Source organism: Heptranchias perlo, chromosome 5 (assembly GCF_035084215.1).
Source record: "Heptranchias perlo isolate sHepPer1 chromosome 5, sHepPer1.hap1, whole genome shotgun sequence".
Lineage (NCBI taxonomy): Eukaryota > Metazoa > Chordata > Chondrichthyes > Hexanchiformes > Hexanchidae > Heptranchias > Heptranchias perlo.
Window position 1 is genome coordinate 8,649,399 of NC_090329.1, and position 15,065 is coordinate 8,664,463.

The 15,065-nt window shown below is 43.9% G+C and overlaps 1 protein-coding gene across 1 annotated transcript in view; it reads right to left on the bottom strand.

Annotated features, from left to right (window-relative positions):
* The window catches only part of LOC137321575 (CUB and sushi domain-containing protein 1-like), a 2,214,006-nt gene that overhangs the window by 42,257 nt on the left and 2,156,684 nt on the right, over positions 1-15,065 (bottom strand). Inside the window, exons 59-60 of the mRNA XM_067984007.1 lie at positions 12,403-12,582; positions 6,676-6,849 (exon numbers count right to left, since the gene is read on the bottom strand). Of these exons, the coding sequence (XP_067840108.1) occupies positions 6,676-6,849; positions 12,403-12,582 (354 nt within the window). The remainder of the gene's footprint in view (positions 1-6,675; positions 6,850-12,402; positions 12,583-15,065) is intronic.

A 15,065-nucleotide genomic window follows, 5' to 3' on the forward strand; every position in this document is an offset into this window, starting at 1 on the left:
GAAGGTTAAGAGGAGATTTGATAGAGGTGTTCAAAATCGTGAAGGGTTTTGATGGAGTAAATAAGGAGAAACTGTTTCCCAGCGGCAGAAGGGTCGGTAACCAGAGGATACGGATTTAAGGTAATTGTCAAAAGAACCAGAGGTGACATGAGGAAACATTTTTTTACAGACCGAGTGGTTATGATCTGGAATGCACTGCCTGAAAGGGCGGTGGAAGCTGATTCAATAATAACAATCAAAAGGGAATTGGATAAATACTTGAAGGGGGAAATCTGCCGGGCTATGGGGAAAAAGGAAGGGAGTGGGACTAATTGGATAGCTCTTTCAAAGAGCCGGCACAGGCACGATGAATGGCCTTCTTCTGTGCTGTATCATTCTATAATTCTAATTTTAGATCAATTTAATAAATTTAGAATCAACTCCTCTGGCTAAACTAGAAATTGCAATAACAGATCAATACTTTAAGTTAAGAAAAAAACAATTGAAAATATGCAATTTGTGCACAAAGATACATTACATAACTGACTGAGTCTACTTCATTCTTCAAATGGGAAGCATCTTCTATTCCACACTAAGATAACCATAAATTATAACATGGGAGGACATCATGTGATCAATTCTCATTCAAGACATTTCAGCATAATGATGTTGCCATGTTAATCCCATGATGCTTCCTTCCTTCTATATATAGGCATGCTATTCCTGGTAGACACAAACATGCGCTGCAGGATAAAAGGCAATAACAACAACTTCCCGAGGTAGACAAAGCTCAAGGAGAATTGTAGAAAGCGATAAGGCTTAAACAATGGATGTCCAAAGGGACCTAGGGGTTCAGGTACATAGATCATTGAAATGTCATGAACAGGTGCAGAAAATAATCAAGAAGGCAAATGGAATGCTGGCCTTTATATCTAGAGGACTAGAGTACAAGGGGGCAGAAGTTATGCTGCAGCTATACAAAACCCTGGTTAGACCGCACCTGGAGTACTGTGAGCAGTTCTGGGCACCGCACCTTCGGAAGGACATATTGGCATTGGCGAGAATGCAACGTAGATTTACTAGAATGATACCCGGACTTCAAGGGTTAAGTTACGAGGAGAGATTACACAAATTGGGGTTGTATTCTCTGGAGTTTCTAAGGTTAAGGGGTGATCTGATCGAAGTTTATAAAATATTAAAGGGAACAGATAGGGTGGATAGAGAGAAACTATTTCCGCTGGTTGGAGATTCTAGGAGTAGGGGGCACAATCTAAAAATTAGAGCCAGACCTTTCAGGAGCGAGATTAGAAAACACTTCTACACACAAAGGGTGGCAGAAGTTTGGAACTCTCTTCCGCAAACGGCAATTGACGCGAGCTCAATTGCTAAATTTAAATCTGAGATAGATAGCTTTTTGGCAACCAAAGGTATTGGCAACCAAAGCCAAAGGCAGGTATATGGAGTTAGATCACAGATCAGCCATGATCTTATCAAATGGCGGAGCAGGCACGAGGGGCTGAATGGCCTACTCCTGTTCCTATGTTCCTAATTGGGTTGTGTTGTCTCTAGAACAGAACTAAAATAACCTCTTGTTGGTGAATTACAAATGTCACAAAGATTTCATCTCTGGGTAGCAAATCTCAACTTCTGAGGACAGGGTCCACGTGTGAGAATACATGGAGCTCTAACTCAGGATGCTGACCACTGTGTTGAGTACTTTTGCCAACTGTTGGTTGGAAAGAAACATCTGCTGATTCCAGCACCATAATAACAACCTCAATGCTTTGGTGTTGAGAGCTTGGGAACAGAGGCACAACCACATCTGAAGAGTTGGGGTTGACATCAGGAGTGATTCTGCAATTTGGAGAACAGGACATAACCTGTGCAAAAAATAAAATGGGAGAAGGAAATACATCACCTAATCTTTTCCAGTGGTGCACCTGGATCTCGGAATGTATCCCACACCTTAAAAGGACTGTCTGATTGGCAATCTGGTCCTTGAAATATCAGACCATGAAATATAGTTCCAGTCTGGTGTAATGAAAACTTCACCTGAGTCTGTAAACTTTGGCCCCGATATTACCAGGGAGGCGGGACGGCAGCAGGGGCGGGGGGCGACTGAGTGCGTGGGTAACCCGCCCAGTAAAATCCGTCCGTTCCCCACGCGATCGCAGGTAAATTGAAGGCACTTACCGTGGCTTCCGGGTTTCCTGTCGTCAACCTGCGCAGTGGGCGGACTGCGCACCAGCATCACAGGCTGTGAGCTGGAGGAGCCCTATTTAAAGGGGCAGTCCTCCAATGCTGCTCCAACAGCAAACAACCAAAAGTACAGAATGGAGCAGACCAGGGGAAAGGCTGCTCCCAGATTTACCGATGCCTCACTCCAGGTCCTACTGGATGGGGTGAGGAGGAGGAGGGAGATTTTCTACCCAGCGGATGGGAGGAAGTGGCTGGCCTCTGCCACCAAGGCGGCCTGGCTTGAGGTGGCAGAGGAGGTCACCAGCAGCAGCAACATCTCCCGCACCTGGATCCATTGCAGGAAGCGCTTCAATGACCTAACTTGGTCAGCCAAAGTGAGTACACTTACTCATTCTCCAACATTCTGTCTTCCACATCACCACCTCCAACTACAACACCTTCTGCACTGCCCACACTACTCTATCACATCACTCCTCACACCCACTCAAAGCTCATCCTCAACTTACCTGCACTTACTCACGTCCCCAGTACTCACCCCACCACTACCACTCAACCCAATCCTCATGCAATGTCATGGCTCTGTCTCATACTCACCCTCTGATGCATCCCTTTCCGGTCAGCGGTTGGCCACGTCACCATCCCTCACCCACGCCTCTCTATTTTCTCCTTTTATAGGAGAAGAGAGCCCAGAATACACGGGAGAGGTTGAAGACCGGAGGGGGGCCGCAACATCAGGTCGTCCTCACGGACGCAGAGCAGGAGGCTCTGGAACTCAGCCGCACCCTCGAGCGCCTGTCCATTGGGGACGCCGAGACTGCCACCCGACAAACGGCTGGAGACAGCACTTTAACATTCAACACTCACAATAGCAAATGATGTTAATATGCCTTGCCATCTTCAGCACCTCGACATCTGTCATCATGCTTAATATTGCCTTCTGTTCTCTTACAGGGCCTTCAGCAACCGCCGTGACGGTGGAGGGCAATTCCTCAGGGGACCTGCCGGCCTCTGAGGGGGCACTGTCACATCTGAGCGAGCCATCCACCAGCACAGATACTCACACCTCAGTGGGTCCCCGTCCTCAGTTCGTTGGGGTCGCACATGGTGAGTCACCACACACATGAGCACGAGCAGACACTGGTGGCAGGGGCAGCTATGGAGAGTCTGTGTTGGTGGGAGCACTCCTCTCCAGGCTCTGCTCAGCTGGACACAGATGCTGAACCCTGGGCGCCATCCTTTAAAAGGAGAGTGATCGAGGGGCAGCAGCACATTTGCGAGGTACTGGAACAGGTGCCAAGCGCACTCTCCACAATCACGCAGAGGATGGAGGAGTCCAACTCCTGCATGAGTGGAATGGTGGCACAGGTACAGGAGGGAATCTCCGAGATACTGTCACAGGAACGTGAGGGCATCTCTGAGATAGTGTCGCGGGTAAGTGCGGGTGCAGGTGGAGCAGTCTTTGGAGGGGCCTTCATGGGCACCGAAACCCAGAGGGTGTAGGCCCAAAGCATCTAATCGGTCAGGGCATGAACAAGAGCAACCTGCCACTACCTCTGCTGCAGCCACAGGGGAAGCACCACGTAGGAGTGCTCGTGAGTGTAAGGCAAAGGTTTTGTGAGCACAAAGGGGATGCACAAGGATGTTTGACGGTTTGTCATTTTTTAAATTTATGTTTGACTTTTGTTAATGGCACATTAAATATTATTTTTGTCACCACGTCTTGGCCATTCTTGACTGGCTTGTGTAATAAGTCCCTTTCATGAGGTTCACCATGAACACCCACACTTGATGCCACCCATTGGGTCACCCTACAGTGGGTGTAGGTGTAGTTGCACGACTATTTTGTGCAGGTGCCTGTGGTGCAGCACTGTGTTGTGGAGCTCCACGTGGCGGAGGTGGATGGCGTGCCTGGCGAGGCTGGTGATGTTGCTCGTCCTAGGATGAAGTGTTGAATGCAGCCATGGCGCCCCCCCATCCTGACTGTGTGAGTTTGAGGGGGTCCGCAAAGTAGGTAAAATGTGTTTGCCCAGCAGAGTTTAGGGTATAAATTAAGAATTCTGAGTGGAAAGAAAAAGGTGTTGCAGCCAAAACTTTGTCTGAAGTGACAGAGTGCCCTGCTGCAATAAATGAGGTTTTCCCCCCAACTGTCAAATAATCCTTTGCATCTCCCACTGGCTGCTGATTGAAACACGTCTGCTCCAACAGGGAGTGTTTCCCACAGCACGGGAAACACGCTGAGGATCCTTCAAAATTGCACCCCTGCCAAAATCTCCACTCAATGAGGTCTGTCAAGTACCTCAAGTATCTAAATAACTATCTAAAGCAGCATCCCGCCGACTTTAATTGCCGGTGGGAGTCCCGCATGCGGGAGTTGCGCGCGCACCCGAACGCGTCATTGGGGAACCTGGAAGTCAGCGGGTTGGAGCCGGACTCCGAACCCGCTCCGGGATTCCGCCATTTTAGGAGCCCCCCCTCCCCCAACGCACCCGCTCGGCCATCCGAAAATCGGCCCCTTTATCTAAACTCACATAGGAAGAATGGCTATTTGGATAGAGTCAATCGGTGCCCATGAAACTGTAACTAACATGAGTCATAATGTTTAGGACCGGAGAGAAAAGGGGCAGCAAAAAAGATTCAAAATGTCAGGAAAGACTATTGTCCACATAATTGTCATTGTTAGCATCCTGGTTATCTCCATGATATGCAGGTTGTAAATTACATTTTGACAAAAGGAACGTGGCTCTATTTAATTCCCTAAAAAGGGTATTGCTTTTTGAACAACTCCCAGGAAAACAACATCATTTCAGGCACATAATGTAGGGCCATGAGAGGATTATCTCAGTGTCTTCTTATATCATACCCAAAGGGTCCTATTAAAAACTATAGTAACATACAAAACAGCCTTCCTATAAATTTATCCATAAATCAATACAAATAATGCAATATAGTACTGTAGATCTTTTCAAAAAAGGAAAATAAATCACCGAACAAGATTTGCAATATGCATTGCAATCTGTGAGTTTGTTCATTTACAATTCAGAAAACAAAAAATGTTAACGATATCTGCACCCAAAAATAATGATGCAAGTCATACTTTGTGCGCTGTAATAATCTTTCATTATTTTTATGTCTTATGCAGTTTTGCATGATTAGCACTTAGCACATAAATTTCAACCTAAAATGATGCACTGTACTTACAAAAATGTCACTCTTAATAATATCGTAAGATGAACTCTCCTTAGTAGGGAGCTTTCTTTATAACTTAGTTCTGAATGCAAACATCTATCATCTATAAAAATTTATCAAGACACTGATGTTTTGACATAACATACTAGGGTACTAGCACATCATACCGCAAAGTGGTGAGGTGCGCATTTGTACCCGTCATTCCCTACAACGAGAGTTCCTGACCTTAGCTGTGTTAGCAACAGAAGATGACGGGCAGAAAGCAGATGCTTCTCCACAGAGAGGGTAGGAGAAGAATCAAAATGAACTAGCCCGGGCATCTCTCAAGCACTTCCAAATAGCTTAGCTTTACCGAGCAGCACCAGTAAAAGCCAGACATCAGATTATCGCTTTGCCTTCCCAGGCAAACAATGGTAATCTCAGACTAATATCATAATTACTCACACAATTCATTAGTTATTTATACAGAGAGTAAACTTCATCTTAACCACAACACAGGAAGCACAGGTTGGATTCCAGTTGACTTTCTTTTTTTTTTATTTATTCATGGGATGTGGGCGTCGCTGGCGAGGCCGGCATTTATTGCCCATCCCTAATTGTCCTTGAGAAGGTGGTGGTGAGCCGCCTTCTTGAACAATTGAATGGCTTGCTCGGCCATTTCAGAGGGTGATTATGAATCAACCACATTGCTGTGGGTCTGGAGTCACATATAGGCCAGACCGGGTAAGGACGGCAGGTTTCCTTCCCTAAAGGACATTAGTGAACCAGATGGGTTTTTACAACAATCCAGAAGTTTCATGGCCACCATTACTGATACTAGTGTTTTTTTTAATTCCAGATTTTTATTTAATTAATTGAATTTAAATTCCACAGCTGCTGTGGTGGGATTTGAACTCATGACTCCAGAATATTAGTCCAGGCCTCTTAGATTACTAGTTCAGTAACATAACCACTATGCTACCGTACCCGATTACTGATTAAATGGGGAGTTGAAAAGCATGAAAGAAAATTAATATGGCAGTGGGTGGGCTATTATTTGTAGAACTCTAATTAATTAAAACAAGCAGATGAAAATAAAGAATGAGAATACAATATAATATACAATATATACAACACAAGGCTGGTATATGAAGTTAGGTCACAGATCAGCCATGATCGCATTGAATGGAGCAACAGGCTCAAGGGGCTAAACGGCCTACTCCTGTTCCTATACAGAACAAAGAATTAGTTAATCAACACCATTCTTCGGAAGAAAATGGAGACATTTAATTACTGGATTAAAATCAATCAAGAATGACGATGCAAACTTACGTAAGCACTGTGGGACTTCTCCTCTCCAAATACCATTTCTTTCACAGGTCAGAACAGCGGACAAGGAAAGCTGATACCCCTCAGAACAAGTGTAGCTGACACTGGAGCTCCACCTGAAATCTGATCCCTGCACTCGCCCATGAAGCACGGGGGGCGGCTGCGTGCACGTGATAACTTCAGCAGGAAGGAAAACAAAAAAAAAAACACAAGTACTTAATAAACACAAAGGGCATGAATTTTAGTCGGAGCCGGGAAGCCCAGCGGGTGGGGAGACGTTCGCATGGGGAACCCGGAAGTCAAGTGAACGCATCGCAATCTGCGACCGCAACTCATTTTGAGGTGATTATTTTTTGCTTGCGAGGCAAAGGAACTGCGAATCGGAGAGGAGGGAGGGAGAAATCGTGGGCTGCGGATGACATCGGGGGGAGAGACCTTGGAGAAGATCAAGAGCGGGGAGGTGATCGGGTCGGCAGTCGGATGAAGAGTCGGAGGTGGGGGGGGGCGGGGGTCTACAATCAGGGAGGGAGGTCGGCCGTTCGCGGGGGTCCGATTGCGCCAGGTGAGCTTGTTGGGCCTGGATGGAGCCCTCCTGCTCCTCCGGGCCCACAAGCAGTGCAATAAAGGCACTCGCCTCATGGATCCGGCCCTTCCCATTTGTTTTCACCTGATGAGAATCAGAAGCCATGGGAAACCCGTGCAGGTAAACTTAAATTCGTTTCAGCTTTAGAATCCACAAAAAATTAAATACTTCAACTATCGCAATGAGACACATTGCCCCTTTAACAATCCGCCCGCCGGCATTAGGTCGGGGCAGGACTTCTGGGTATCGGATACACGAGCTCATCCAAACGCGGGCTGGGTTAAACCCGGAAGTGGGCGCATTGGAGCCGGGTTGCGTTCCCACTTCAAAGAACTGTTATTTTTACCTCCCACCGGCCCCCAATCCACCCGTTCTTAGAGGTTAAAATTACCCCCAAACGATCAGAAAATATGCAAATTAGCCGTACAAAAGCCCGCTATTTGTGTACCCGGAAGATACTCAACTAGGAGACAATGGCTGCAGAATTTCTCCAGTGAGGTTGTTCTCATAGTAGAAAAAACTCTTTATTTCACCGTGCTCCGTTAAATATTTAATTTGTACAAGTGATGCATAATTATAAAAATAAATTATCTCTGAATTTATTTCTCTTTGTGCTTTAATGTGAACTATTACAAGCTAAGGGAACACTTTTTTCTGTGATGTTATTCCCACAGAAAACTTTTACTAAAAAAAAATGCATAGGTCGTAAGACCAGACAAGTGAGAACACATTCAGACAACGCAGATCCAGTAGTTAAAACACCACAGTATAACTTTAGTAATCTCAGACTAAAATTAAGGGACTATATAGGTGGTGTGATGATATGGATTACGCTCTCAGTTCCACTATAATGGCAAAACCCCAGTTTAATGGTACACTAGTAGATCTCCTGTGATGTTGTTTACAGTCAAAAATAATTATCAAAAATGATGCCTCCTGTTTCCTGTAACACTCTCTCTCTGTATGCCTGTTACACACTTTCCTTCATTGTTATCTCAGTATCTCTCTGATTGTGTCTCACTCATATTCTGTCAACTTCTGTAAGTCCACCGTTCCCTGATGTTCTTGTGTAAGTCTTCCACTCTCTCAGTAGGCCTCTCACACACTTTTTCTCATTGTCAGTTTTTCTCTCCAAATGTCTGCCTATCTCTTCCTTTCTGTATGTCTCACCGTCTCCTTTTCCACTCACCATCCATGCAGATCAGTTGCCTGGCTTCGGGATTACTATTAGTGGCAGAAATGATCTAATTTCTCCTCAAACTTACTTTGTAAGAATTCGACCAGAAAGACCACTTAAATACTAGAACAGAAGGTCACTTCTCTCACCATTCTGGGCAACATTCTCAATCTTACGTCCAAACACTATCCCACTAGTTTGGTTTTTGAAAAGTTTCTTGGAAAGGTAGGAGAGTGGTTTTGAAAGAGCCAGGATCCATCTGTATGTTGGTCCTATTACCTGGTTTGCTGAGCCTGGAAGGAGGAATCAACTGGGGTCTTCAAAGAAATGGGGCCTTGAGGATGAGAGGGAATGGGTGGTTGTGGCAGGGACGGGTGGCTGAGGTTGGAAAGCAAAAGTGCACTAGGACCTGAGACTGGATGCTAGGACTTGAAAAGAACAAGAGTGCATTTGTAGCTTGTTATAAGAAAGACAGATTGCTGTTGGTTCCAAGAACACATTATACTCTCTGTCCCGTCCATTGTGTTCTGTCCTAGGGCAGGTCCTAACTCAAGTTTCATGAATGACATTCTTGAGCCACTTATTAGGAACGAGTAGCTGAGGTGGTTTCCCACTGCTTTCCTCGCGGGTGGGCTGTAACCAAGACCAAACAGCCCCGTCTACCCTTTGCGATGCTGGTGTTGGGGGGGGGGGGGGGGGGGGAGGGGGGTTGGGGGAACCCACGTCCATTGGATGGAAGTATTCCTGTTGGACACCATCATGGTGTTCAGAGCTAGTGCTCTGGACTCCACTTGCCGGGTTTGTTTGGAGTGGGGCTCAAACCCAACCCTTCTGACTCAGAGGCGGGAATATACCACTGAGCTCGTAGACACTAAGTCTGGATGTGAGTGCCCCGCTGGATGTCAACCCAATTTTTAGAGACTATATTCCAGTCTCCACTCACCAGAGTTGTCTAGAGTGGGGCGGGAACGCTTCATCTTCTGACACAGAGATGGGGATGCAACCACTAAGTCAATGTGTACATTTTACTGTACAAATATGCTAATGATGACAAATCAGCAAAAATCTAGGCCTGTGAGGAAGCAAACAGGTGGGGCTGGGATGATGCAATTCCAAGAGGTTCAGTTCAGGCCCAAGGTCTTGGAGGTAGCAGGAATGATCTTGAAATTGCACACGCATCACAAAATTTTTGTGAGTCATTGTTTTTGCTGAAATCTGTGTATTGAAGTGATTTCTGATTGCTTGCTTTTTTACAAGTCCTTAAATATTGGTGGTTACTTGTAAAATCAGACAGCCTAGACACAATACGCAAAAGTGACATTTCAGGTGCAAGCAATTGGACACCAAGCAGAATTTGTTTAGTGTGAAAATATACGTATATCCTTATTCAAAAAGTACCTCTGGTGAACCTCAACAGCCAACAAGACTGAGCACATTTGCAAACTTTGAACATCTCCATGAGACAATGAGGCCCCATGAATCCCTGGGGATTGCACCCACAGGAACCTCCACCACTGACCCCGATGAACTTCCCGGGGTCAGAGGGAGGTTCCTTAATTAGCCTGCAAGTGGCGGGAACCTGTGCCATTGGGGCACATCCAGGGCGCCTGTTCTATGAAGAGTTGGGAAATCCAGCATGGTTGGCCAGGCCGGTGGGTGGGGTGGAGTGTCAGTCCTCTCTCTCCCTGGAAACAAGTCATACATGCTTTTGGGAACCATTTTTGAAAAAAAATAAAAATTGTTACCAAATCTTTGAGTCTGAAATGTTACTTTTGTGCATTCTGATACGCTGCCTGATTTTACAAACACAACCAATATATAAGGACTTGTTTAAAAAAAAGCAAGCAATCAAAATACACTTAAATACACAAACTTCAGAAAAAACAACTGTGGCCAGGACTCACAGGCATGCCCCACCATCGCCAGTAGGTCAGCTGGTCCTCGTGAGCTGATCAAGCATCTCTGCAATAACCATCCACCCAGGTCCCTGGGAAGGCCCGGAGTGCTGATATTCCAAGTACCTACCCCTGGCTCCAATCTCCCATTATGACGATGGCCCTGTAAGGGGCAGATGGAAGCTGAGCCCCCACAAGATCATTCCGGAAGGTCAGGACCGCTATATCCTGATCCTTGTCTATCATTCTGGCGGACTGCCTCCAAGGTTATGGCGGGAGTCCACTGGAACAGCCATAGATTTTCTGGACTAGAATGTTCAAATCAATCAAAGCAAGTCTGTATTAAGTCAAAATCTTTTGAAATTTTTCCAATTACTGCTAGCAAATTAAATGAAGTTGTTATAATCAAATTCTGGCTACACTGAAGTCACCCCCAAAATAAAACTGCCTCTCCTACCCGACAGCTCAATGGGAAAACGTATCACATGGTGCGTGGCTGAAATGTGCAGATCAGGAGGTTCGATCCTTCGTCTGTGCTGAGTTAGCCAATCTCAGCCAGAATGGCACTGGGGAGACTACAATTGGCCCCAGTATCATTGAGTTAGTGAGGGATCTCACTGATCGGCAGATGCTTCTGCTGCGAGTGCACGTGTGTGGACGCTGAGCGAAAACAAGATTGGAGTCAGCTGTGACGGCCTCCCTGGTTAGCACAGACTGTCAACAATTAGTATCCAGGCTCACACATGAAGAATGACCACTTGGGTGAAGCGCAAGAAGGCTACAGCTCCCTGTAAATTAGTACGATAGCATAAATTCCCATTTTTAAGGAAAGGTAAGGGGAAGCAAAAAATATTACTAAATTTGCTATATGTTTTCAACGACATAACACCGAGATAGCAAATAGCGCCGCTGTAGTGCTTAGGGGAACACATTTTGTAATGTGAGGACAGCAAAACCTACTGCTGTATACTATCTGCTGTACAAGCAGCATCTTCTTATAGGCTCTTTATTTACTCCTCAAATATTGATAGATCCTTACAGTGTCAGTAAAATCCCCAAGTACTAATTCTGTAATAATCCTATAATAAGCGAGGCAAGCATGGACAGTCAAACTGCCGTGATCCAATCAGTAAATACATGGCTTGCATTTCTGTAGTAATCCTTAAATAAATTAGAATTACAGAAGCAATATTTTTGGGGAAGTCTACAGATCTCACACCTATTTACCTACCTTCTCACTACACCCCTCAATTCCTTCCCTCTCCAGAAACAAGTCTAATTGTCTCTTAAACCCATTTATTCTGTCTACTTCAATGTCATTCCCTAGTAACTTATTCCATAACACTATAACCCTTTGAGTGAACAAGTTCTGTTTGGCGTCCCTTCTTGCTCTGAAGTTGCTAAATTTTAATTTGTATCCCCTGGTATTAAACCCCTTGGACATGGTGCATAGAATGTGTCCCTTAGTAACCTTCAAAACTTCAATTAGTTAACTTTGAAGATTCTTTTCCAAAAAGCAAAAAAAAAAACAAGCTCGTTAACCTTTCCTCATAACTTAAATTCCCGATCAAGTGACACAATGTTTATCTGTGGTCGCATTATTAGCTTCTCATTATCTGCAAAAAAGATGAGAGGATAATAGGAGACCAGCAGGTGTTTGGTCAAGAGCGTGGTCACCATGCCAGAAAGATTAGTTTACACGGAAGTAGCTAATCAAGCAGATGAGCTATTGGCTCCCAGTTCGCCCAAGCAGCCACTGGATCTGCCACAGACCTGAGAGAATCAGATGCTCACCATGGGTCCTCAATTACAGAGGTTAGTGATAAAGGCAGTACGGGCTTCACCTGCAGTGATCCCCTTGGCAGCTTTCGCCGCCTGATCTCAGACAAACTGCCGACTCTAAAATGAATAGATAGGCTGCCTGTTTAAATGCATTCATCATCGGCACAGGTAGAATTAATTAACAGTGATTAACCAATTATGCAAGTTAGAAGGCTTACATACTTCTCACAGTGCATACACTGTCCAGTAATGAAAGTCCCTTGCCTCTGCTTCGACATAACATCTGTTCATACCTTTACAGATTGGTTTGGTCTGATTCCAAGAGCCATTCTTCATGCAGCGCAGTGTAGAAAATGTAGCCGGTTCCATCCAAAAGCCTGGGTTACACTGATATGTTACCGTCTTATTATAGTTGAAATCATTTCCCAGATGAACACCATTAGCTAACGCACCTGGGTCACCACAGTCAATAACTACGGATGACCACAAAAAAAGAAATGCAAAAATGAACAAATTGCAAGAACATTCTTCACACATTTAAAGCCTAGATTTCTCGTATTTATTATTCAATAAAAGCATAAACAGAGCACTGCAACTTTGGAAAATTATAATTTTTATGATCTTTTTATGCTTGTAGCTTAAATCACTGGATTTAAGTTGTTTGCTGCCCCATACTCTTTAAATTGTTTTTATTACTTCATAAACATTTTTGCATTACATGCTGCAACTTATCATTTTTACATGAAAGAGAATATAGTCATAAAAAACACTTCGTGTCCAGCCAAATATCCCCATCTACCTCGCAAGCTTAGCACCCAATAAAGTGCTTTAATAGGTCAAAAATTGTTGTTTCACACTATCTTATCTGCTTTTGAGAATTAAAGCACAGTACTAAAATTGTATCCTGTGAAATGGTTTCTGAAAATCACCGAAGTACACTCTGAAGTATAAATCTAAACTAAAATAGACCTAATGGAGGTCTTTAAAGTTATGAAGGGACTTGATAGGGTAGACTTAGAGAAGATGTTTCCACTTGTGGGGAGACCAAAACTAGGAGCTATAAATATAAGATAGTCACCAATAAATCCAACAGGGAATTCAAGAGAAACGTGAAACTTTACCCAGAGAGTGGTTAAAATGTGGAACTCACTACCACATGGAGTAGTTGAGGCGAATAGCAGAGATACATTTAAGGGGAAGCTAGATAAACACATGATGGAAAAAGGAATAGAAGGTTATGCTGATAGGGTTAAATGAAAAGGGGTGTGAGGAGGCTCATGTGGAGCATAAAACGCCAGCACAGGCCAATTGGGCCAAATGGCCAGTTTCTGTGCTGTAAATTCTATGTCAATTTACCACTTTAACTCTCCAAATAATTAGTAAAATAAGAATTCAAGGAAGAGGCAACAAATGGTCATCGACCTGAAACATTAACTCTGTTTCTTTCTCCACAGATGCTGCCTGACTCGCCGAGTATTTCCAGCATTTCCTGTTTTTATTTTAGGCAACAGCAGTATAAGCTTTGCTTGTCTCATGGGTCACGTCTCACTTTAGCTAAAGTGATAGAACATAAGGATGAAAATGTGACAGTGCAAGTTGGAATGGCGAACTTGGAGACTGATCTGAATGGCGTCCTTGCCTCGTCTTCACCCCTTTGTCCTTGCTTATTCTCCATTTTTTTTCATTTCCTTATATTTTCTCTGTACTATTATTTCTCCTTGTTTCTCTGGGTTAATAATGTTGTTCAGGATGGAGGGGTACTCATTTTTGTCAGTGCATGTTTTGTGATTCATTTCTTCTACGGGTTTGTGTGCGTTTTTTAATTTGAAGCCTGTTTTAACGACAACCTTTCCTCCATTGAACAGATTGATTGTCGATTCTCGAAGGAGAGCCTGTAAATGACAGTCCACTCCCTTCATTTAGTTGGATTGTTTTCACTGTTAAGAATCACAGTCCGTCTTTCTGGTGCTATGACAAGAACCTTACTTCATTGCATTTTCAGACCATTTCTCACATTAAAATACGCCAGGACAAACAATGCTACATGACAATTCCTTCCACCAGTATAATCATTTTTGTTCCACCTTTGCCTGTGTCAGCACTCTAATTGGTGAGTATTATCTTCCGTTCCTGTTACTGCAAAACTCTTTTATCACGATATCACTGTAAATTCTAACTTCTCCCATAGTTTTTAATTACACTTATTCAATCTATTAAAACAATATTACCAAACTGTTTCTTTCCCTCCCGAAACATCTGATTGAAGTGATTAAATCAGTTGCTTAGTCGTTATTACAATAGTTTTTTTTTATTACTTAAGCAATAGAACCTTCAAGTATCTTCCAAACTAAATTACATTTTTATGTGCTTTTTTAAAAAATTAGATCAGCATTGGTTTTCTTATTAAAGTTGTTTTCATTTTCAGTACCCACTGTAATCCAAAGTGTGTTTTACACTGGAGCTGTTACTTAAAAAAAAATAACACTCCACAGTACTGTTATATTCTTACAATGGGTGTTTGAGATGAGCATTAATGCTGCTCAGTGTTGGTCCACTTTCCAAATAGGTCATGTCAGCATCAAACTCTCCCAGGTGAAGTATAGTATACCATGGTAAAATACAGAGTGAACCTCCCTCTACTCTGTCTCAACCACAGGCCTCAAACTCATCCTCAGAAAAGCATCCAAATTGCACCAGTGTGAACTTTGCCATTACCCACACAAACCACCAAAAGACCTCTGAGTAAAACTGCTCGGGGCCTTGGCCTGGTGTTAACCGGGAAGAGGGTCACATATAGCTTTCAGAGACAGCCGCTCCATCTGGGCTAGATTCAAATCCAGGTCTGAGGGGTGAAAAGGCAGTGTTCTAAAATCATCAAAAGTGTATTTAATAAATGGCAGGTCACCCAACAATCAAGGACAAGCCAATCCTTAGAAAGTAAGTCAGTTTTATGGGG